Below are 23,214 nucleotides of genomic sequence, written 5' to 3'. Positions count from 1 at the left end.
TTTATCCCTCTCTCTTTTTATCTCTCTGTGTTCATGTGGCAAGCAGGTATCTTAATTTTCCTTCACACTAGTCTCTCAAAGAATCTTGCAGCATTGTTCCTTCCTTCTGTGAACTGCACCACAAGGGCTCATCTAGACCTCTCTCACTTCTTCAGATGTACAGGGACTGTTCAGGACTGTGTTTTTTGCTACCAACTCAGAGTCCTATATAGCCTCCTATCTCAGGCATCTTTATCAGTCCATGCTCTATGATATAAGCTTCTGGGAACCAGACTCAATTGACTTGTTTTCGCTTAGAGATGTGAATCGGAACCGGAATCGGTTCTGATTCACATCGTGAATTTTTATTCGTGTGGCCCGATCGGGTTTTGTTTTTTTTTTTTAAATCTGCTGCGCCTGAGCAGATAAACAAAAAAACAAAAAAACAGCTCCCTTAGCTTCCCCCACCCTCCCGACCCCCACAAAATGTTTTAAATTACCTGGTGGTCCAGGGAGCGATCTCCCGCTCTCGGGACACTGGATGGCCAGCGCCATCTTTAAAAATGGCGCGGGCCATCCAGTGCTTCTACCATGTGACAGGGGCCAGCCAATGGCACAGATATCCTAGCCACACATCCTTTCCCTTCTACACCATACAGTACTGCTGTATGGCTTCACAATCTTGCAACCCTCTTCCGTACAGACCAGCAATACTAGGGCACCAACTTTGATCAATGACAATTATGCCCATGGGTTCCTTTTGGGAGGTTGAATACTCTGTAATGTGCTTAATCTTGATACTCTACTTAAATGTTTTCCACTTACCCCTTTTTGCTTTTCTTATAAATTTTTGTAATCTTTTCTACCGGTAGCCCATATTTTTCAGCTATCTGAAATTACAATAAAAATCAGATAAGATATTAAAGACAGGACAGAGCACCATACACTTCACTGAATAACAGAGTGTGATGTTACATATAAAATGTAAACTTTTTTTTTTTAATAAAAGCAAACCACACATCTCTCTAATAAGATACCTAGGGGCCGATGGAATAAGCTGTGGTAGACCTTCCGCAGGTTTTTCAAAGTGGCATTACACGCATTTTTTCCCACCCTAATCTTAAGTATGTAGATAATAACGTGGATAGCGCGGAAAAAACAAGCACACAAACCCACTCAAAAAGCTGCGGCTGCTTTAGTGTGAGTCCATGCTAATACAAAGAAGGCAATTAGTTATTTATGGACAATGCAGAGAGCCACGCTGGAGGTAGTGCGGGTTTTAAGCGGGTTTTTTTGCACCTGAGTCAGGGCAGGAGTTAAATGTAAGTACTTGTCAAGAGTTTGAAACATGACGTGGCAAAAGCCCAGAAGAGAGGTCGGAGTGGGAACAGGCACATGTCCGAAATACTGAAATGCTTTTGTAGTCCCTTCCAAATCTCCGCTGCATTCCCCTTACTCACCGGCATCTGCCTTTATAGCTCCCACACGCTCCTTGATGGATTATGAAGGGGTTAGACATTGCTCTACTCACTTTTAGCCCCACTCCCATACCACTAAACTCACTACTGTCTTATGAAAAGGGAAGGCTTTCAGTCAAGAATCAATCACGAGTTAACACATTAATGTGGGTTTATGCATGGTTTATTGCACAGGGCCTTAAGCATGTACTGTAGCGTGCATATCTGCACAGATATTTGATTTGCACTGATTTTCTGTGTGTATCTCATTTGAACACCGTCCTCCTATTACATGCCATGGAGGTGCTTGCTTTTGCCACACATGCTAAAAAAATATGCCCAGACAACTAGCGCCAATTTCACCGCGGGTCTTATTACATCAGCCTCCTAGTGAGCATTCCAAAAACAGAGCTCTCAAGTGGTTGCAGCTGTAATAAAATAATGTTACTAAACATGATTATTAGCATTTTTGTCACCAAAATACATTAAGAAATACAGATTTCTTATGGCCATCCAGCTCAAAACTGGAGTTTTTCTACATTTCAATATCTTTTAAAGGACCAACAAAAGAAGATTTTGTAGAGCATGAAGTTTTGAAACCACAAAAGGTTACTTCTTCAGACTACATTACATCACTACAAAAATTTCTTTTTTGTTGGTCCTTTAAAAAGTATCACAACCCATTAAGACTCCAGGTTAGATTCACAGTGATATTTTTTCTACTGTAATACCATAATTCTTTTTCATATTGCAATATCGATATCAAATTCACAATTACAGCTTCTGCTATGTGCAGCAAGACTTCCTGCTTTTTACTGATATGTTACCTCCCCTGTGTTTGTTCTGATCCCTCTCTTTTGATCCACAGAACAATGTAAAATGCAATGACCCATTTTCTAGGTCAAATGTCCCTTCACTTTCATTTAGTTCTTTACATGGGATTTTGCTTACAAGGTCCCTATAGCATATGGTATGTTCCAGAAGAGTATGAACACCGGCATTTTGAGCCCTAGTGTTAGTACCTGAGGGCGAGATGCTCTAAACATGCTCTAGAATATGTGTTTGTTAGAGTCTTGAATTGGATTTTGGTGTACGAAGCAGTGGGTGTGAGTAGCTGTAATGTATGCAGCTGACACACAGAAATTTTACAGGAAGTATAGCTGGTGAGAAGATGTCAAGCTCCAAGTGAAACCCTGAGCTCCTGGGGGTGTATACCACTGCACCAGCGAGATGTTCCAGTTAATGATGACATGGAAAATAGAGTAATTCAAAAAACAGTAGAGATGTGATTCGGCCGAACCTTTTGGTTCGGCCTTCATTATCGGTCCACCACGGGAAATTTTGTTTTCCCGTGGTTTGGGCAGATTTTAATTCGGCTGCCCCCGAAACAATATCCAAAACCCACCCCGACCCTTCCAATTTAATTAATTATAACAGGGTTGTAAAAAAAACAAACAAAAAACCCCCAAAACCACCCCAACCCTTCAAATTTAATTAATTGCAACCCCCCACCCTCCAGACCCCCCCAAAACTTGCTGAAATTCCCTGGTGGTCCAGCGGGGAGCAATCTCCCACTCTCGGGCCGTCGGCTGCCAGTAATCAAAATGGTGCCGATGGCCCTTTGCCCTTACCATGTGACAGGGGCTATCGGTGCCATTAGCTGGCCTCTGCCACATGGTAGGAGAAATGGCACCGATAGCCCTTGTCACATGACGAAATAGGTAATATCGTCTCTATTTTCTATTTCGTCGCAAACGAATGCACATCCCTAAAAAACTGTGGAATATATGACGTTTGTAATGAACCACAGAGTAACCTTCAGAGAACACAGTTAAGTCCATGGTATGGCTGTTTTGCGTATTTGAGAATACATTAAGACAATTTGCATGGCGAGACAGTTACAACCCTAAACAGCACTGGTGTGACTGCACTGAGTGTGCAAGAAAGAAAAAGGGTAAATGTGCTTGGAAAGATGACTATAATCATTAACAGGGGTACAACAGCACTGGGCTTCCCAGAAGGTTGAGGTGATCTGTAAGGGAGAACCATGGTTAAAACCCAAACTTCAATGAGAATGGGAAGGCTGGATCATTTTTCACTACACTATTATTAACCTTGGTGACTATGGGGAATTACTGAAACACTTAAGTAATGGGAAGGGGACTTGGCTCTTGGCTTGGATGTTAGTTTTTTGGCAGCAAATTTGGAAATGGCAGGGCCTGCAATGGCTTTTGAGCAGAAGAGGTGCAATCTATCACTTTGGTAGATTTTGGCTATGCTGAGGTCAGATGTAGGAAAAGGGTTGAGAGGAGAGGTAAAAGACTTGGACAGAAGAAGTTGGTGTTGGGTTGCATAAGAGTGTGTGTGTGCGCACATCTACCTAAAACTGATGAATCTCTACTGGGCATACAAATTGGCTCTTCATCTGCTGTCTTTTACTATCTTACTACATTATCATCTAAAAGTGAATCCTCCTGAAACACAATCTAAGGATAACTTGAGCCTCTTTCTAAGTGGAACGTCGGGAACAGATAGGATTCACTGGGTAGTACCTAGGAAGTATTCGGTAGAACATGAAACAAAACATCCATTCCTTAGATAAGCTGAGAAGCAGCCTTGGATTTTAAAATCCCTAGAGCTTTCCTCTGATAGCATATCTGAAAATGGAATAAGGTAGTTCAATGATGTTGCTATTGGATTGTAAACTGTGATCCTGACACTCCATTAGCAGGAGGAAGTGTGTCCTGGAGAGTAGACTAAGACCTGCTCTCTTAGGACTGAAGAAGCAGCACTCTTTTGCATTCTTAAGCATTCCAAGAGAACCTTGGCTAGAAAGGGCGTGAGGGCCAAGTTTGTGGCCCCTTATCAAACTAGCCCTGTTTGACGAGGTTTGGGACCCTTTAGTTGGTTTGCTGAGCTTTTATTTAGAGACAATGGTGGAAAACATTTTCACATTCTGGAGGGTGACTGACAGGATATGGAAAGCAAGTTCAAAGCACCGACTCCAGACGTTTACTACCTGGCGCAGTTTGTTTCCCTTTTTATTCTCACTTTAGTTTGTCAAGTTTCTGATAAGGTTATTTTTGAGAGAGAGGAATGGATATTAATGCAAATGCTTTGCTTAAATGGCTGAGTTTTAATTCAATGCTGGGAATTTGTTTTATTGTTGTATGTAGTCTGTATAATTTATAACTGCTTGTATTTTTTGACAAATTGTTTTTATTGTACCTTGCCCAGGGCACACTTTTGGTAGGGCAAGTAACAATCTTAAAAATATAAAAATTTGATCTCTGAAGTGGAACTGTGAAATTGGCCCACTTGCTCATCACAAAAAAACCTAGAGCTACGCACATCCAAACTATGTCAGTGGCCAGCACTGAATATGTTTCTATGTAAATGTGTCCCTAGTCCAAATTCTGTGATCCTTAATCTCTGTTTGCCCTTAACTTTTACCTTACCACATAGGAGTTGGACAAACCATTATGTACACCTTTAAAAAGTGATATCACCACCAGTGACACTTGGTGAGTATAAAAGTGAGATTTGCAGTGATAAAGGAAAGATCTGCAGGAACTGCTTGTACGGAAGCAAGTGAAATGGTTTTTATTTAATTTTCAACAGGTTTTACGCGCATAAACAGGCTTTTAAAAATTGGTATTTTTGCATTCGTTACTCCTTTGAAAATTCACTCCATAGGGCTGAATTTTCAAAAGATTTTACATGCTTAAATTGACTTTATGCCCATAAATGGGCTTTTGAAAATAGCTATACTATATGCTGCTTTTACATATGTAACTCCTTTGAAAATTTACTCCTTTTCCTTTTGGAAGAAGTACATAAAATTATCTATTCTTTGGCCAAAAGTCATCTATTTATTATTATTTTTATATACAGACATTCGATCTGAGATATCACATCAGTTTACATTCAGGTACTGTAGGTATTTTCCCTATCCTCAGCGGGCTTACAATCTATGTTTTGTACCATCTATTCCTGGGAGCCCCGAGGAGGAATATGGAATTTCAGGAAAGGAAAATTTGGTTTGTTGGAAGTCTCATCATTTCTCTACAGTTTCAGAGCAAAGTGAAGAAATGGTGTTAATAATAATAATAATAAAAAATAAGGTTAAAAACAGATAACTGTAACTGTAATCAACCAAACAAACACTGAACTTCAGTAAGTATATAGGTAACTTAATCTAGGGACAGGATGAACACTTACCTGTGATCCCTTGTATTCGAGGCCCACTCCACGGGAGGGCCCGTGCCAAGGGTGGGATGCTGATTCCATCTATCTACACTAAGGAAAACAAAATTATCAGGTAAGTAATTTCTCCATTTCCTAGCATAAAGCCAGATGGACTCAGGACCAATGGGATGTACAAAAGCTACTCCCGATCGAGGCGAGAGGCTGCTCACAGTCCAATCAACACCGCCCATGCAAAGGCTGTGTCCTTTCGGACCTGTATGTCCAGGTGATAAAACCTGGAGCAGGTATGCCAGGAGGATCACATTGATGGGAGACAGCAGTCTAACCTCTGTCCTTGAGACTGCCTGAGCCCTTGTGGAATGGGCTCTAATCTGAGAAGGTAATGGCTTTCCAGCCTCCACATAGGCCCCCGTGACCACCTCCTTAATCCAGTACTAGATTAAAATTCCACAATGGGACCGGCAACCATAAGGGAAGTAGAAGGTGTTTCACTCCCTTCAGAACAAGGGTTACGTCAGGATGAGTGACAAGGAGGCTCCATTCAACTCATCCCTGAAACAGGAGAGATCCGCTACCTGTACTTTCAAGGAATTAAGGGCCAAACTTTTATTCAAGCCATCTTGCAAAAATTCCAGAATAAGAGGGATTTTGACCATCCGAGGGAGGACACCGCATTCTTTGCACCAGGCTTCAAATACTCTCCAGAGCCGTACATATGCTAGGGACATGAAGAATTTTCGAGCGCAGAGTAAGGTGACAATTACCGCCACAAAATATCCCCCGCTTCATCAGGCGAGCCCTCTCAAAGGCCAGACCGTAAGACAGAATAGAGTTGGATCTTCGTGAAGGACCAGTCTCTGCTGCAACAGGTCCCTGTGCGATGGGAGACACTGGGAATTCTCCACCAGGACTGTCTGCATACCACGGATGCCTGGGCCAATCTGGAGCTACTAGTAGGATTAGCCCCCTGTGGTGTTCAATTATGCGAATGTCCCTGCACAGTAGGGAACATGGAGGGAAGGCGTATAGCAACTCGTCTTCTGGCCAGATCTTGACGAAAGCATTGATTCCTAGGGATCCTGGATCTCTTCAATTGACAAATCGAGAGTCCTTCATATTGTGAGATGCGGCCAGCAGGTCGACTGAAGAGAGGCCCCAGTGATCTGCTATCAGTTGAAATGCCTTGGTCGACAACCCCCACTCTCCTGAATTCAGATTCTCCCTGCTTAGAAAGTCTGTTGTCTTTTCCTGCAATGTGGGAGGCTGAGATCATCTGTAGATGTACTTTCACCCACTCCGTGAGGAGGTCTATCTCCTGTGATGCGTGCTGACTCTTGGTTCCTCCCTGGCGGTTGATAAAGGCTACTGTCATTGCGTTATCCAATATCACACAGACTGCTTGACCCTGGAGTCTGTGGCTGAACTGTAAACATGCCAATCTGACTGCTCGGGCTTCCAGGTTATTGAGGTTCCAGAGGGCCTCTTCTTCTGTCCAAAGTCCCTGGGCAGTCAGCTCCTGAGTGTGAGCTCCCCAGTCCTGGAGACTCACATCTGTCATGAGAACCAGCCAGTTTGGGGAGGACAGGGACACGCCCCTGTTCAGATGAACTTCCTGTGACCACCACTGACTGCGAGAACAGACTTTCATCGTAAGTGGAAATGAACTGCATAGTCTTGGGCCTGTGGGTTCCAATGTGATAACAGAGAGCACTGAAGTGGACACATGTGTGCCCTCGCCCATGGCACTACTTCTAGGGTTGCTGCCATCAAACCGAGGACTTGGAGATAGCTCCATACCGTCAGGCGTACTGTGTTCACCAACTGATGCACCTGATACATCAACTTCTGTATCTGTGTAGTCAGAAGAAAAGCCCTGCCCTGCCTGCTGTCGAGCCGGACTCCCAGATACTCCAAGGAATGGGAATGTTTGAGACTGCTCTTGGTCAGGTTTACTACCCAACTGAGTTCCCAAGGGGGCTGATGCAATACAGTGCGCTCAGCTGAGCGCACTGTTTAACCCGCTGTCGGATGCGGGTTAAATAGGTGCTAATCCACCCCTAATGCAATAGGGGGATTAGCGCCTATTTAACACGCATCTGACACAGAGTGAATGAGTTAGCGCTCATCACAGGCTATTACTCATTCACTCCAAATGGTCAAGATGGTGAGACTGACAGTGAAATGCTAAGAGAAATTAGGGAAGCTAACCAATTTGATAGTGCGGTAATAATGGGAGACTTCAATTACCCCAATATTGACTGGGTAAATGTATCATCAGGATATGCTACAGAGTTAAAGTTCCTGGATGGAATAAATGATAGCTTTATGGAGCAATTGTTTCAGGAACCAACGAGAGAGGGAGCAATTTTAGATCTAATTCTTAGTGGAGCACAAGATTTGGTGAGAGAGGTAACGGTGGTGGGGCCAGGGGTGGCCAGGCCACGCCGCCGATCCTCGTTCCTCGGAGACCAAAGAGTAAGAGATGTACGCCTTACCTGATCCTCGGCACTTCCCGGCTGGAACCCGGGCGGTCTCCGGCTGCGGGGGGAGAGGGCAAGTACCTTCACCGCCGCATTTGAGGAAATGCACCCGCTGCCTCATCCACGCCGGGACCTAGGCGCCTCTCTCGCCACGCCCGAGCCTCGCCCGGGGGCTACGTCCCTGCTGCGAGTCGGCCACCGGATCGAGGTCTTAAACCTCCGGGGGATCACGGAAATCACCCCGGGAAACTCAACTAGAGGAGGGACCCCAAGGGTATCACCGGAGTGCGGGGCTCGATGTTGCTGTAGAAGTTTAGTAAAAAGAAAGTAGAAAATAGAAAGTAGATTGGAAACACGCTCAGCGAGCGTGCAGGCTCTCCAAACTGCTTTGGAGACGGAAATTACTGAGTTGCTACGCTTCCTGTGGGGGTATATATACCCGTGCTGTCGTCAGATCTGTCTCCAACTGCTAGCACGAGCATACTATACCCATTCGTTCTGAGTCCATCTGGCTACACGCCAGGAAATCTATGGTATTCAAGATTAAATCATGATGGAATGTTCTGAAAACCTGTGGCTCAAAAAGAGGTTTGTCTAGAAGTTATACACAAATGAGCGATATATCTTTTACTGCAGAATAAATCATTACAGAAAGCATGGAAATTATCTCAGAGTTATAGAGAAAGAAAGAACTTACAAAAACGCTGCCATTTCAGGTAGTTCAGAACATGTTGAGCTTTTCTGCTCCATTATTAGGAGTTTTGCATTCCCTTAGTGTATGTGTACCGTTCAAGATTTTAATGTTGGCTTTTTGAGTGTTATGGGAAAATAGACCAGTCCACTTGAAAAATAAATTGACTTGGCATGTTCCCCAGTGGAATATGCACTCTAAGCAGGGGGCATTTTAGTGATACTAACTTTTAATGTTAAAAGAAAATCTAAGCTTACAGTAAGAGCTTTTATAGTAGTGGTCCCAACTTTGTGGAATAAACTCCCTGTGACTGGGGCGAGGTCAGATTGGTGCCATTTTTCAACTTGGTGCAGACTTGGTCTGGAGCTATGGGGTACCCCAGGCCCTTACACATACTGGACATTGGCTTTCTTAGGTAATGGTATGCAGGGGGAGTCTGAGGAATGTGGGGAACCAGTGGGGGGGGATCCCCACTTCACACCAATGAATAATTGGACTTGGAGGGTCCGGGAGGAGGGGGCACCATTAAACACCAATGAGGTGATTTATTTAAATCGGAGGTTAGGGTACTGGGGGTGGGGGGGGGGGGGAACCTGTCAGCCATTTATTTTAAAGAAAAGGGGTATGGGGAACCTTATTGCCATGTTTTTCAGCATGCTGATTGGGTTGTTGGGAAGGGGACACTCAGTCGTGCGAACACACTTCTATTTTTTGACTTTGGTTGCTGGGGCTACCTCTAGTGGTGGCCCCAGCCTGAGGAGAGGGTCAGGTTTGACCCCCACAGCCTTTTATCAGTGTTGTCCACTTTTCTGGGGGGTTGGGACTCGCGTTCTGGAGCATTGGGACCTACATTAGGTTCTTGATTTTCCCATGTTAGATTAGTGATTTCCCCAGAACTGTAGATAAAAACATGGCTGACAAATTTCTAAGTAAACTGCATTATTTTATTTACATTAACAGATCACTTATTACATGCTGGGAGATTCACTATAGTGTTGTTATGGAAACAAGCTTTATGGCAGTTTGGAGCAGACAGGCATATGAGATTGCTTTAATAGAACAATTAACCTATAAACAAACACAAAGAAATGATTTATGAAAAAGGTTCAGAAAGGTTATTGGGATTATTGGGCCAAGGTCAATAATTAATTGCATTAATTTGCCAGGCCAGCATTGATACTTGTCTGTACCCTGCACCTTATCTTTCTTCAAAAGCTTTGCATTTAGGGAGACATGATAGCTTATGGTTTTCCCTGGGGTAAAAGATGGAAGCTGTATCAATTACTTGTGACTTGCAAACTAGGCCTTGTTGTTATGGATGCAATGTCTCTCTTCCTGCATGTGCTGTGCCAACTTATTTTAAAATAAAATTTTTTAAATAAATTACTTATGCATGAGCTGCTTTGCATGGATTTGCAAAATCCATGCAAAGCAGCTCATTGAATAGGGGAGGGAATCTAGGTCTAAATATGAAAATTATCATGAATATTGTGCAATATTGCTGCAATAGGGCTGTAGCATGCAATATATTTATTTATTTATTTATTTATTTATTTGTTATTTTTATTATACCGAGTTTCATGATAGGAATCACATCAACCCGGTTTACAATTAACAATGTGAGTAAAGGCAGAGAGTAACAAAGTAAAGAACATTTCCCAATACAAGAACAAATATAGTATGAAACTTAACAAATATTATAACAATATTTTGGATGTGTGAAAGTTACAAAAAACATGGAAAAATAACTTGGATATGAAAGGAGAAGAATTGTAGAACGACTATAAGCATTTTAACCAGCTGTTAAATGCTTGTTTAATGCGTTTAATATGTTGTTTAATATGTTTAATATGTTGTTTAATATGTTGTTTAATATGTTTAATATGTTTAATATGTTTAATATGTTGTTTAATGCGTTAAATATGTTGTTTAATGCGTGTTATAGCCCTATGCGGCTTCATGAATCTCCCAGTAGTTTTTTTCCTGAGGCAATGGAGGGTTAAATAACTCACCCTAGGTAATGAGGAGCATCAGTAGGTATTTGAACCCTAGCTTCCCTGGTTCTCAGCCTGCTGCCACACAAATTGGCATGAAATATTTTATTGGCTTAAGCTTAGTAGGTTCTTGCAATATGTCACACCAGAAGAAAATCCATTTGATGTAATACAGCTACCAGTCTAGAAATAATTCTAATTTAGAAACTGTTGCTATGCCCTTTGCATCACATCTAAAATGGCACACTCTCGAGACTACTTTAGCAATCCTAACATCTGTAGGTCTACCTTATTATCCTAAAGCTTCATCTATCGCATAAAAAGGAACAAAAAAAATGTAATTCAAAATTAATTCTGAAATCTCTTTTCAGTGTAACCAAGGTAACAAATATTGATGAAAAAAAACATAATAAAACTCCATAGGGGGATACCTATCTGTGACACAGTTGATTCAGGATTAGCTGCCCTTGGTGCCATTCATTGCATCTTGCAAAGTTAAACATTAACATTTAATACTTAAACAGAGCTGTCAAGAAACCAATAAAATTGTGCAGTATGCTTATATAACTGAAACGTGTTATATTTAGCTGCATATCCTGTAAATGAATTGCAAGGAATGTATTGTGTTGCCATTTAAAAGAAGAAAGCTGTGTTCCCCTTGAAGGTTTGATGCACAGAACTATAATTATATCATACAGTAATCTGTGTGTATAAAATCTACCTTGAAATGTTCTATTGAGCAGAATATTAATAAAATAAATGCAGAGATATTGACTTGTAGGGAAAAAGCAAAACTTATGATCCTCACTCAATAACAAGGTAAATTCAGATCTGGACAGGCATGGGCCGTATCTCAGGGTTTAGCATGCTATGAACCTTTGATTAAAGAACCCCTTTCAGTTTTCTATTCAGAATCAAAACACATATAAGGTTTTATATTAAATATATGATATAAAATTAGACATCTATATAGTACATCATTATATCTGAATGACTGTATATGGACAGAGACAATTTGTTTCCTGAATAAGGGGATTTTTACTCAAGTGGCTTAAAAATATTTTTGGCTCAGATATTGTTGTGTGTAGCCTTACAGACATCAAACTGTAAGCTAGAAGCATTATTCTAAAGGGGGGTATTGCAGACATGATCTGAGGCAGGTTTTAAATATTGTGGTTCATGTCTTACATTTTTTGGCCATTATGGGATAATTTTCAGACTAGCTGCAAATCTTCAAAGCCATTGGGTACCTTTTTATCCGCAGACTTTTCACTAATTTTCAAAGTTAAAGTATGCACATGTTTTCACTTTGGAGCTTGTCTAAGAAAAATTTCTTGCATATACATTTTGTGCAGATAATCTTTTTCACCAGGCATATGTGAATACGTTTGAATTTTCAAAAGTAGGCATGCAGTTCCAAACACCAAATCCACCCCCAAGAATGCTTCCTCTACTACAGATAAAAGTGCATGCTTAGCGACATTACACACATACCTTTACCTGCATATAGGGTGGGCAATTAAAAAAAAAATTCCAGATGTAAAGCACTGATTTGTGAAAATGACTTTGAAAATTACCCTCCTTAACCCTGAATTTACACTGCATAATCATGAATCCAAAATTAGACACAACAGCTTAAAATGAAAATATAGGATCATCCCTAAATGTATTCCCCTGCCCCAAATACACACACAAAAATTTTTTTTTTTATTTTTTTTTTTAAGATTTCAGGCTTCATTCATCTAAATAATTTTTGGCCTTTGAAGGGTAAATGAAACAAAAATCCTGAAAATAATCTATCAGACATTCGGAAGATATTTAGTTAAAAAAAGAAAATATTTGCATTACCCAAAAGGTAATCAGTGCACACAGGAGTCACCGCAGATGCTCCATTAATACCCTCTACTCTGCCCTCAGACATGTCCACAAACACAGATTCACACATATTTTCAGTTTTGTTTCAAGAGACTACAAGAGCCATAAAGAATTACTCTAACTTCAGGCAACTCTGGGCCACACAGACGCTGTAGTAACGCACCTTCCATTAGTTCCGCTGGGAGTTATTTCTACACAACACTTTTTTCATAATAAAGCTCTGGAATCCATTGCCAGAATTTATGTCAGTTAGTGTAACTGGGTTTAAAAAAGGTTTGGATAAGTTCCTAGAGCAGAAGTCCATAAACTGCTATTAATCAATAAGGATTAGTAGCTTGGGATCTATTCATTTAGGGGTAGGATTTTAAAAGAAGCGATGGGTGTACATGTGCGTGCGCTACCTGGCGCGCATACATTGATGCCCGATTATATAACATGTGCGCACGTTATAAAATTGAGGGTCGGCGCGCGCAAGGGGATGTGCAATTGTGCACCCTGTGCGCGCCCTCGTCCGCGGCCTTCACCCGTTCCACCCGTTCCACCCCTTCCCCTAATCTTCCCACCCCCTAGCCCTATTCTAACCCCTCCCAACCTCTGTCTTACCTTTTGCTCCTGCCCCGGCACGTGATCCTCCAACACAGCAGCAAATGGTCACTGTGCCGGAGGCCTCTGGCCCCGCCCTTGGACCACCCCTTTTTTGAAGCCCCGGGATTTAGATGTGTCCCGGGGGCTATAGGCCCAGCGCATGTAAATCCAGTGGATTTATGTGCGTAGAACTTTGAAAATCCGGCCCTTAATGTTTGGGTACTTGCTAGGTACTTGTGACTTGGATGGCCACTGTTGGACACAGGATGCTGGGCTTGATGGACCGTTTGTCTGACCCAGTGTGCCAAATCTTATGTTATGAGATCTATCTAATTTGAACTTTCTTTTTTGTACTCTGTTAGAAAACATCCACAGTTTCCTCCTGCTCCTTTGTATTTCCAGCTCAGTCAGAACCATGGTGGAAATCTAATACCATGAGCCCTCATTTGTAACTACAGGGGATTTTTTGAAACTATATTTTTAAACTTTCCCCTGCTTTTAAAAACTAGCTCCATATCTCTTGCAAAAGGTGCTTTTAAAGAGTAACTGACACTTTTATAAACTGCTTTTGCTTACCTTAACCCCCACATTACCTTCCACCAGCAATTCTCAACCAGTGTGTTGCGAAATACCACTGTGTCACAAAGTACAAGCTGGTGTATCACCACCTCTGTAGCCAGAATACTGCACTCCTTGGTCTCCTGCTGCTGCAGCTAATCTTCCCTCCCTCTCCTCTGTTCCAGCAGATTGCAAAGATTTCCTCCTCTGCCCAGGCTGTCAGCATTTTCAAGGCCGTGGAGAACACTAATAGCAGAGTTGATTGCAGCACTAAGCGACCATCTAGAAAGACGATGTAGGGATGGGAGGGGGGGGGGGGGGGGCCGTGCAGGTGGTATGACTTTCTTATCTGCATGGCTCGGAAGAGGAAGTGAGGTGGACCCACACAGGAATAAGAGAAGGAGCAGTGAGAGCCAAATTTGAACATGCATAGCATCAGCCCCCGCAGCCCCGAGAAAGAGAACAAGTCCTGTTAGCTCCAGGGGCTGGAGGAGGACAGACTGAAACTTCAAGCTGCTGCTGCTGCTGTTGCTTGTGCTCCATGGAGGAAAGAAACAATGTGTGAGAATGTGTGAGGCTGAGCATGTGAGTGAGAGCCGGCCTGTGTGTGTGCGACCGAACACATGAGAGAGAGAGAGAGCCTGTGGATGCATGCCTGTTTGAGGCTTAGCATGTGAAAGTAAGAGACAGGCTGTGTGTGTGTGTGTGTGTGTAAGACTGAGCAAGAGTGAGTGACAGACAGCCTGTGTGTTTGTGTGAGACTGAGCATGTGAGTGAGAGAGATAGCATGTGCAAATATGAGAGAAAGGAGAAAGACTGAGCAAGAAACCCCTTCCTCTCCCTTTCCTAATCTAAGATAATCTCAGCATACAGTGAAATCAAAAGCTCCTAGGTATGGAGAGCAGGAGATTATTTATTTTTTTATCCTTATTAGTTTTATTTATTGGATGTTTTTGTCTGCTCTTTTGAAATGTTTTATTGGTGTTTGAAACATTTTTATGAGAATTGCTGGATGTTACTCTGCTCTCCAGCTGTTATGAAATATGTATTTTATTAGTATGATTTTATTACTATTGATTTTTATAATTTATGATTATTTTTTATGAGAATTGTTGATTCTGTTTTTCCATTGTTGTAGTGTTGTGGTTTCCAGTTCAGTTTTTAGCTCTATATTTACATTCATATTTACAGTATGTTCTTTTTATTCTGTATTTGGTGAGAGTCTGTCTGTACTCTGCATGTATGACCGAAGTGAGGTATTCTGCCAATGTGCAGTTTCTGTGTAGGGATCTATAGCAGCCTGTCTTGTTCTATTTTCATAATAAGAGGTGTATTGATATTTTAGGGCCTGGTGTAATATTATCACTTCTACCTTTTCATAAGTAGGGTTGTTACTGTTTGCATGCTGGCAGTTAGCATTGTTTTAGTATGGAGGTTTTACTATATTATTCTTATAATTCTTTACTCGTGACTTTGAGTGCTAATCCAAACTGAACTAATGCCATATGGGTTCCAAGTGTCATTTTTACTTTTCAGGGTTTTCTAGTTGGCACCACAACAGTGCATATAAATATAATTATACATGTGTGATATTTTACATCAGACTGTACTTTTAATGCCATTTTTCATATTAAATCTATTATAATTGCATAATTTTTAATTGTGCGGGGAGGGGAGGGTATGCAAGGCTGTACGATTCACAAGGCAGACTTCTTCACCCACTGGCCCAGGACACAGCTCTTGTCTTCCATTCCTGCTGGAGCGAGAAAGGACACTTATCTTTCTCTTCTGTGCTAGTGATAACTGATTCTATCTTCCCCTGCTGGGCCTGAAAGTGACAGCAGAAGAGAAAAGGTTGGTGGCCCCCGGGGGATAGAGAACACAGCTTGTACAAAAATGTATGTTATTTCTGTTCAGAGAGAATACTCATCTTTCACTTGTGTCATTCTTAAAAATAAAAGTAATACAAAGATATTTTTTTTTAGTTTAGTTGTGGATTGTTGTGAGCAGTGTGTCACACATGAGCATTGTCCATCAGGTGTGTCACAACAGGAAAAAGGACGAGAAACACTGCCCTACACAACAGTTCCACTATTTATTCTAGACTATTAGAAGCATATTTTTCATTCTATAAACATCTTTATTCCTAGTCTCTCTTATTCACTCACACTTCACACTATTTGTACTCCATGCACTTTCTACATCACAGTTAATCATTTTCCACACATCTCTCTCTCTCTCTCATCTACTTACACACACAAAGTACTCATTCATGGCGCTATGGATTCCCAGGATTTCATGAAAAGAGGAGACTAAAAGAACAATGGGAAACTGACTTAGGGAAAATATGACTTCTGATTCTCTATGGGGAATCAAAGAAGCAAAAGCTAAGCTAATTCACTTTAAACTGTTTAATAGATGGTATTAGGATCGGGAGAGAATTTATAAAGTAAGGTCAAGTAAAACAAGAACGTATTGGTGTTGTCAACTAGCAACTGCAGCCTTTCTACACATAGAGAAATTACAAATTATCTGGAATAGAATTAGCAGCTGGACTAATGTGACTGCATACCTACATGGTCCTTTACAGAAAAGTATTCTGTATTAATTTTTCAGGACTGTGCTTCCTCAATAAACATAGAAAGAAGTGGGTAAAATGAAACATATTAAGTTTACGGAGTTCGTGAGTTAAACAAATTAAAACATGATTTAAATAAAAGGCAATAACTGCCTAGGACTGGGCCTCAGCAGTGGGATGGGTCCATTAGTAGGTCATGGGCCTAAGACTGGGACTGGCCTCAGTAATAAGGTTCAGCCTTGGGTTTAGGCCTCAATGGAGCCCTTTTTTTTTTTTTTTTTTTTTTAATTAGCTGAAGATGAAAATACCAAAAAAGTTGAAAATTTTTGGGTAAGAAGCTATTTTCAGTTCTTTTCATTCAGCATAAACCAACAATATCCTCATTTGTCATGGTTTACTCATTTAATTAAAACAAATGCATATCCCTAACACAATAGCAACTAGGCATGTACTTCTGCATCCCACCCCAGCCCATATCCATCAATACATGCTACTTACACACTTATATGCTATTTTTGCATATACTTTGAACATTTACTCCTAAGTGAATACCTGACACATTATAGATAAATGTACTAGGCTTATGCCTTTGGGTTGTAGACATTTAAGTTACAAAACTATAAAGACACTGGGGTCACTCTGACCCTCAGCAAAAGAACACGATATGGCTGCAGGCCACGTGGTCAAGGGTCACTATCCAGTACAAGCCTGGATAGTGACCCTTCCTCCAACTCCCACTTGGTGTGCGCATTGCACACCTTGGACTGGCCTAGAGTGACCTATGGTCTCCAGGGTGGAGGAGAGATCTGCGGCAGAATTAGTGGCAGTCTATAAGAGGCCTGGTCTCTTGCCTTCAATGCCTGCCATCAGCATTAGTAAGTTCCAAATAACGGAGGAAAGGCCCAACAACTCACTAGGGAAAAGTAGAGTCAAAACATTAATTTTGATACCTTTGTTTTGAAGGTCATAGTCCTTCATCAGATTCATCTTGGCCAAAATTAAAATTATCTTTTGCTTATCTCATTTGTTTTTTTGTTTTATATTAAAGTCAAATTTAGCAGCAGTAGAGTCAGCACTTATGCACGTTGTAGCTTTACATGGGTGAATGTGTGTGTCCTCGCAGCCAATTACCCAAGTATTTTAAAAAATAACTGATGAGCACAAGTTCGCTTTGAAAATACAGGCCTATGCAGCCAAATACAGCCAAATGCGCACTTTTCCTCATGGTTGAGCGTGCGTTTCGTGCACCTAGAATTAACCAGCGATGCAGCAAAGAGATTATCATGTCTAAAATGCATGCCCTAACAAACGAATACTGGGATAGCACCCAATACATGTAAATTCAATGGAAATAAAGATTAGCTATTACCTCGTGATACAGGAAAGCACGCCCAAAGGCTGCGTGCCCAACACACATTTTTTAATGCAGAAAAATTAACTCCCGATCTGGAGGTGAAGTAAAGTTTACTCGCGGTCAAGGGCTCATGAGAAACATAAAAATGTGGTCCTCTGTGTTGGATAAATGTGACCTTTTTAGTGTAGGGTTGTCCAGAGAGGTTGAGATTTAGTTATTTGGAGTTAGATCAAAAAATAAAATGTATGTAGGGAGTAGTGAAGTGAAGCATGATGATTAGCTAAAGAGCACCTTAAAAAATCATGGGCGATTCCTTTCCTTTTGGTAAACAGACATTAGAGATTTCCATAACTTTATGTAAATGATTCATTTTTGTTAGGAACACATACAATCTAGTTGACCGTGTGCTTGATGCAATAAACCTCTGAGTGCCAGAAATGCACGTCTCCCTAACGCATTCTTTTTTGTATGCTGCTCCGATTTCTCTCTCATTTGAATATTGCATTGGGCGCTCAGGGGACGTGGCTGCGAGCATCTGTGTTTTGCTCAACTTATTGCATCGGGTTCAAATCCTTCAAATCTGGTGTGATAGGAAGGTTGGGGGGGAATGGTGTGGAGGAGTAGCCGAGTGGTTAGAGCAGCAGCCTATGAACCAGGGAAGCCAGGATTCAAATCCCATTGATGCTTCTTGTGATCTAGGGCAAGTCACCTCACCTTCCTTTGCCTCAGATACAAACTTAGGGCCTGATTTACTAAGGCTATTCTCCCATTGTGTCTATGGGGAAAATGCTTACTAAATGAAGTCCTCTGAGGATAGGGAAATACTCATGGTACCAGAATCCCATCCAATTTGAAATGTTACAAAAGGCAGAACAAATTGAAAAAATAAGAAAAGCTATCCTCACCTTCGTGCATCCACGATTACAAGTTCTAATATATTGGTGATGTGGTGTGTTTGCTTTCAAAGAGATATAAAGTAAAAGGATGGGGATGGGGGTAGGGGTGTTTTGCCAAACGACAGAGATAAACGTAGAACTTTCAGCTACAGAAGGATAATGTCTGGCAATGAGGGGACAAACATAGCAACCACACTACATTTAATGTCATAGAAAGTGAACTTTTAACCTTAAGCCTAGATTCTTCAAAATGAGATAAATTTCACATGAATAACGCCTGCGATAAGGAAAAGGGGCATGGCTATGATAATTTTAGAGTTCCTTCTATTTCGCAAGTTGCGAAGTGCCCAAACAGGCATATATATGAGAGACAGCGAGAGTGAGAGACACTTTATGAGGCTTTCATAGTAGTCAACTATTTATATCACTATATATATTCTTTCATCCTAGCTTGATAGTACCCTGATAGAGAGTGCATCAAGGTAGGGCAAGAGAACATTGTAGAAATCTCATCTTTGTGTGACTTTTCTCACTCTAAATCACGTCAAATCTTCACTGTGTACTGTGCTGTTCGTACATCTCACTGTGCATGTAAAACTGGCCCCAAAACCCTTGACCACCACCAAAACCTCACCTCGAGTTACTAGCTGGCCCTCCTATAGTGGTATAAAGAGTTGACTACTATGTGTGCCATTCAAGAGTTTCTCTTTCTATCTCTACACTCCACTCTCCCCCCGCCTGAAAATGCCCAAAACGGTATTTGCAATAAATATCGTGAATCCCACTTTGAGCATATCTCACAGCTTAACACCAGGAAAAAAGGTGTCATTTTTTCCGGCGTTAAAAGCGTGCAATAGCATGGTTTCACTATCACCCAATGCGATAATGCCCCTCATTTTCATTGATTCTGCCCAAACCCTTCCCCAATCCTGCCCCTTTGAATACTTTAAAAAAATGTGTATTCACGCCACGCGTTGCAATAAATATTGCATGAATTATGGTGTTATTGTGAGCATTAGGGCCCTAACGCCTGCGATAACGCCATAACGCATTTTGATGCATGATCCTGTTAGTCTGCTAAATGACTGTATAGTATTTTGTTCATTGCTTCCATTTTATACGTTACCAACCCCAAGTATTAACATGTAAAATCAGGACATTTTGGAGTGTTCAGCATACTAATCACTTTATATAGTATCTTTTGGAGAGATGATATATTTTGAGAAAAAATGTGTTATTAGCATTTATCATTGTTGTGTTCAATCAATAAGTAATGAGACTATCATTTCAAATTTTGTTCCATATAAGTATAGTAGTGTGATGTGCAAGAATCTAATGTGCACATCAGGATGCTTCATGACCATCAGAAATCAACTTTCCAATATTTATGACTTGCTTTTAATATATGTTATGTTATTTTACAGAGGCTCGCAAAGATAAATATATACAAGTGGTACCAAGAAGTAGGGTCATGCAGCTCCAAAAGTTTCAGTTCTATTATATTTTTTTCATCTGGATTCATTTTGTTATTTTTTTTTTGTTTGGTTGCCAAACCAAAAAAAAAAAGTAAATTATAACAGTCACCTAGCACTTTACTATTCAGCCTAGTGGGTCATTTTTGAAGGTTCAGGTGGTGGGGATTTGGCCAAAATCTTTTTATAAGGTAGGGAGGCAGTAACAGTGAGGGGAAATCGGCACCTGCATGGCATACAAGATTTTTTTAAAAGGTGTCTGGCTAACTTTAGGCCTGCTATTTTTCCCAACCAAGGTTAGCCAGATAACTTCACCTGGCTAGTGCTGAAATTCAGTGTTGGTGGGAAAATTTAAGCCAAACCCCTGAAATGCCTCCACCCTTCCTTTAAAAAAAAAAAAAAAAAAAAAAAAATATATATATATATATATATATATATATGAACAATCCGGCAACATTTCAGCCATGTAATAACTTACCCAGTCATCCAGTGGGCATCAGAATATTTAAAACTCCGGGGACGTTCGAGCTTAGCCAGACAAACCCTTTTGAATATTGACCTCATAATATAACTAACTATAAATTAAAGGTTTCGAATCAAGAACTTTGAGACACAGAAAGATAAAACCTTTTCAAAAAGGACCCCACATATTTGCATCACACCATAAACTCTCTTCTATGTTTTTACAAGGGCATATAAATGAAGTGATGATGACTTCTGATACTTACTGCGTCCATTAGACCTTTTATTGTGGGGGACTTTAACATCAAAGCATCAAACACCTCCTCAGTCTCTTTCCTCACATACAAAAGCACTGAAAGGACAAAGATTAGATTTCAGAGCAGAAACAATTAAGAAAATGATGTAACAAATTATCTGTGAGTGAATAACTACAACCAAATATTCATCTTGGCTCCTTAAGACTCAAAGCAACACAATAGCAAGAGAAATCATAAAATTCCAAAATCTGTGATCATAAGAGGAGGAAGTGTTATGTTATTTTTAGAGCACTGATAGTTTTGCAGCACTATACAAACAGAGAAAAACCAATCGCGTCAAGGTTCTCCCTGGAAGCACAGAGTGAGAAAAATGCTTTAATAAATTATGTCCTATGAGGTTGATTTTCAAAGGATTTAAGTGTATAACTTGGGAAGTTAGCTTCATAAATTGGCCCTTTTCAAAATATACTAGGGCTGAGTGCCTAAATTTAGGAGCCTAGAGCTCAATATTCAAACAGTTTGTCTGGATAAATTTGGGATTTAGCTGGATAGACTGTGGGATTTGAAAATCCTGCTATGCCAACCGGTTCCACATTATCTGGATACTTTTAGCCAGATAAAACTTATGGGTGTGCATCAGAGGCATTCTGGCATGGGCTACAGTTAGTTGGATAACTTGGATATTCAGAGAAGTCAGGTAACTTATCTGGTATAAATCTGATTATGCCACAGAACATTCTTAAAGCTATCCAGGTACATGCATCCAGATAACTTTAAACATAATTATATAGCAGTAGGCCACCAGACCACTACAGATGCTCCAGAACTCAGCAGCCAGGATTTTAACCAACACTAACCGGAGAACTCACATCACCCCGACACTTAGAAACCTACACTGGATACCTATTAAATACAGAATTTGGCACAAAGCTCTCACCATCATCCACAAATCCATACACAACCAACTCCCTTTAGACCTTCAGTTACCACTCAAACCATACACATCTGCAAGACCCATCAGAGAGGCACACAAAGGAACCCTTCAAGTTCCCCCAACTAAATCCACTCGACTAACCTCCACGAGAGAACGGGCACTTTCCACAGCTGGCCCCATCATCTGGAATAACCTGCCGATGGATCTAAGACTGGAACCCTGCATGACCACCTTCCGGAAAAAACTCAAGACTTGGCTTTTTGTCCAAACCTTCCCTCAAACATAACATCGCAACAGTGCTTTCATTTAGCCCAATAGACTAAATGTCCAACCCAGTAATTGTATATCCATTCATGTTCATTCTCCAGTTTATTCTGTCCTTTATTTCCTGGCTACTCTAGCCTCCAAGTTCATTCCCCCTGTTATTTGTATCTGCGCCTCAGCCTTCTCGTTATATGGTTTTTTTGTTAAGTTAACTCCCAAGTTTGATGTAAACCGGCCTGATATGAAGCTTGTCATGAAGTTCGGTATAGAAAAATGTTAAATAAATAAAATAAATATTCAAAATATATCCAGGTAACTTAAAAAAAAACAAACCCTGAAGGCCATCGGGCTGGATTCCCCACCCCCCATAAAAAAACCCTGCCCCTCCAAGAACTCTCAAGGACCACTGGGACATGAGATTTCCTAACGATATTAGGAGCAAAATCCTGCTTTTCAGCCCCCTTTTACTAGACTGGCAACCCCTAACCCCATCTTCTCAAGCCACCTGGAATCTTCAATACCTTATGGACATGCTGGAAGGAAGATAAAAACTTCAAAGGAAGACTATTTTTATTTTATTTTTAAATAGTCAGTCAATAAGGTAGCAGTAGGTAGGCAGTGAATAAACAAGTTAGATTGTTTGTATTTTTAGGCAGTCAATAAAGTAGCAGTAGGTAGTGTGTTTATTTTTAAAAGTCTGCAGAACTGAGTGTTCTCCAGACTTTTAAAGAACTGAGTGTTTGTATTTAATACTAACTGAGTGTTTGTATTGAAAAAAACAAAACATAAAAAAAAACCCAACCCAAAAAGTAGCCAGAAGGGAATGGTGAATAAAACGGAAAATGTCATAATGCCTCTGTATTGCTCCATGGTGAGACCGCACCTTGAATACTGTGTACAATTCTGGTCGCCGCATCTCAAAAAAGATATAATTGCGATGGAGAAGGTACAGAGAAGGGCTACCAAAATGATAAGGGGAATGGAACAACTCCCCTATGAGGAAAGACTAAAGAGGTTAGGACTTGTCAGCTTGGAGAAGAGACGACTGAGGGGGGATATGATAGAGATGTTTAAAATCATGAGAGGTCTAGAACGGGTAGATGTGAATCGGTTATTTACTCTTTCGGATAGTAGAAAGACTAGGGGGCACTCCATGAAGTTAGCATGGG

The 23,214-nt window shown here is 40.8% G+C and overlaps 1 protein-coding gene across 9 annotated transcripts in view; it reads right to left on the bottom strand.

The window, feature by feature from the left end:
* The window catches only part of GRHL2 (grainyhead like transcription factor 2), a 294,199-nt gene that overhangs the window by 7,256 nt on the left and 263,729 nt on the right, over positions 1-23,214 (bottom strand). For all 9 annotated transcript variants that reach the window (XM_029591826.1, XM_029591824.1, XM_029591828.1 and 6 more), the window contains 2 exons: positions 20,857-20,942; positions 805-869 (listed from right to left, as the gene is read on the bottom strand). In XM_029591826.1, coding sequence (XP_029447686.1) covers positions 805-869; positions 20,857-20,942 — 151 coding nt within the window. The remainder of the gene's footprint in view (positions 1-804; positions 870-20,856; positions 20,943-23,214) is intronic.

The sequence above is a fragment of the Rhinatrema bivittatum genome, chromosome 2 (assembly GCF_901001135.1).
Source record: "Rhinatrema bivittatum chromosome 2, aRhiBiv1.1, whole genome shotgun sequence".
NCBI classification, from domain to species: domain Eukaryota; kingdom Metazoa; phylum Chordata; class Amphibia; order Gymnophiona; family Rhinatrematidae; genus Rhinatrema; species Rhinatrema bivittatum.
The sequence above is the reverse complement of the archived record's forward strand: the minus strand, read 5'-3'. Positions and strand labels throughout refer to the sequence as shown.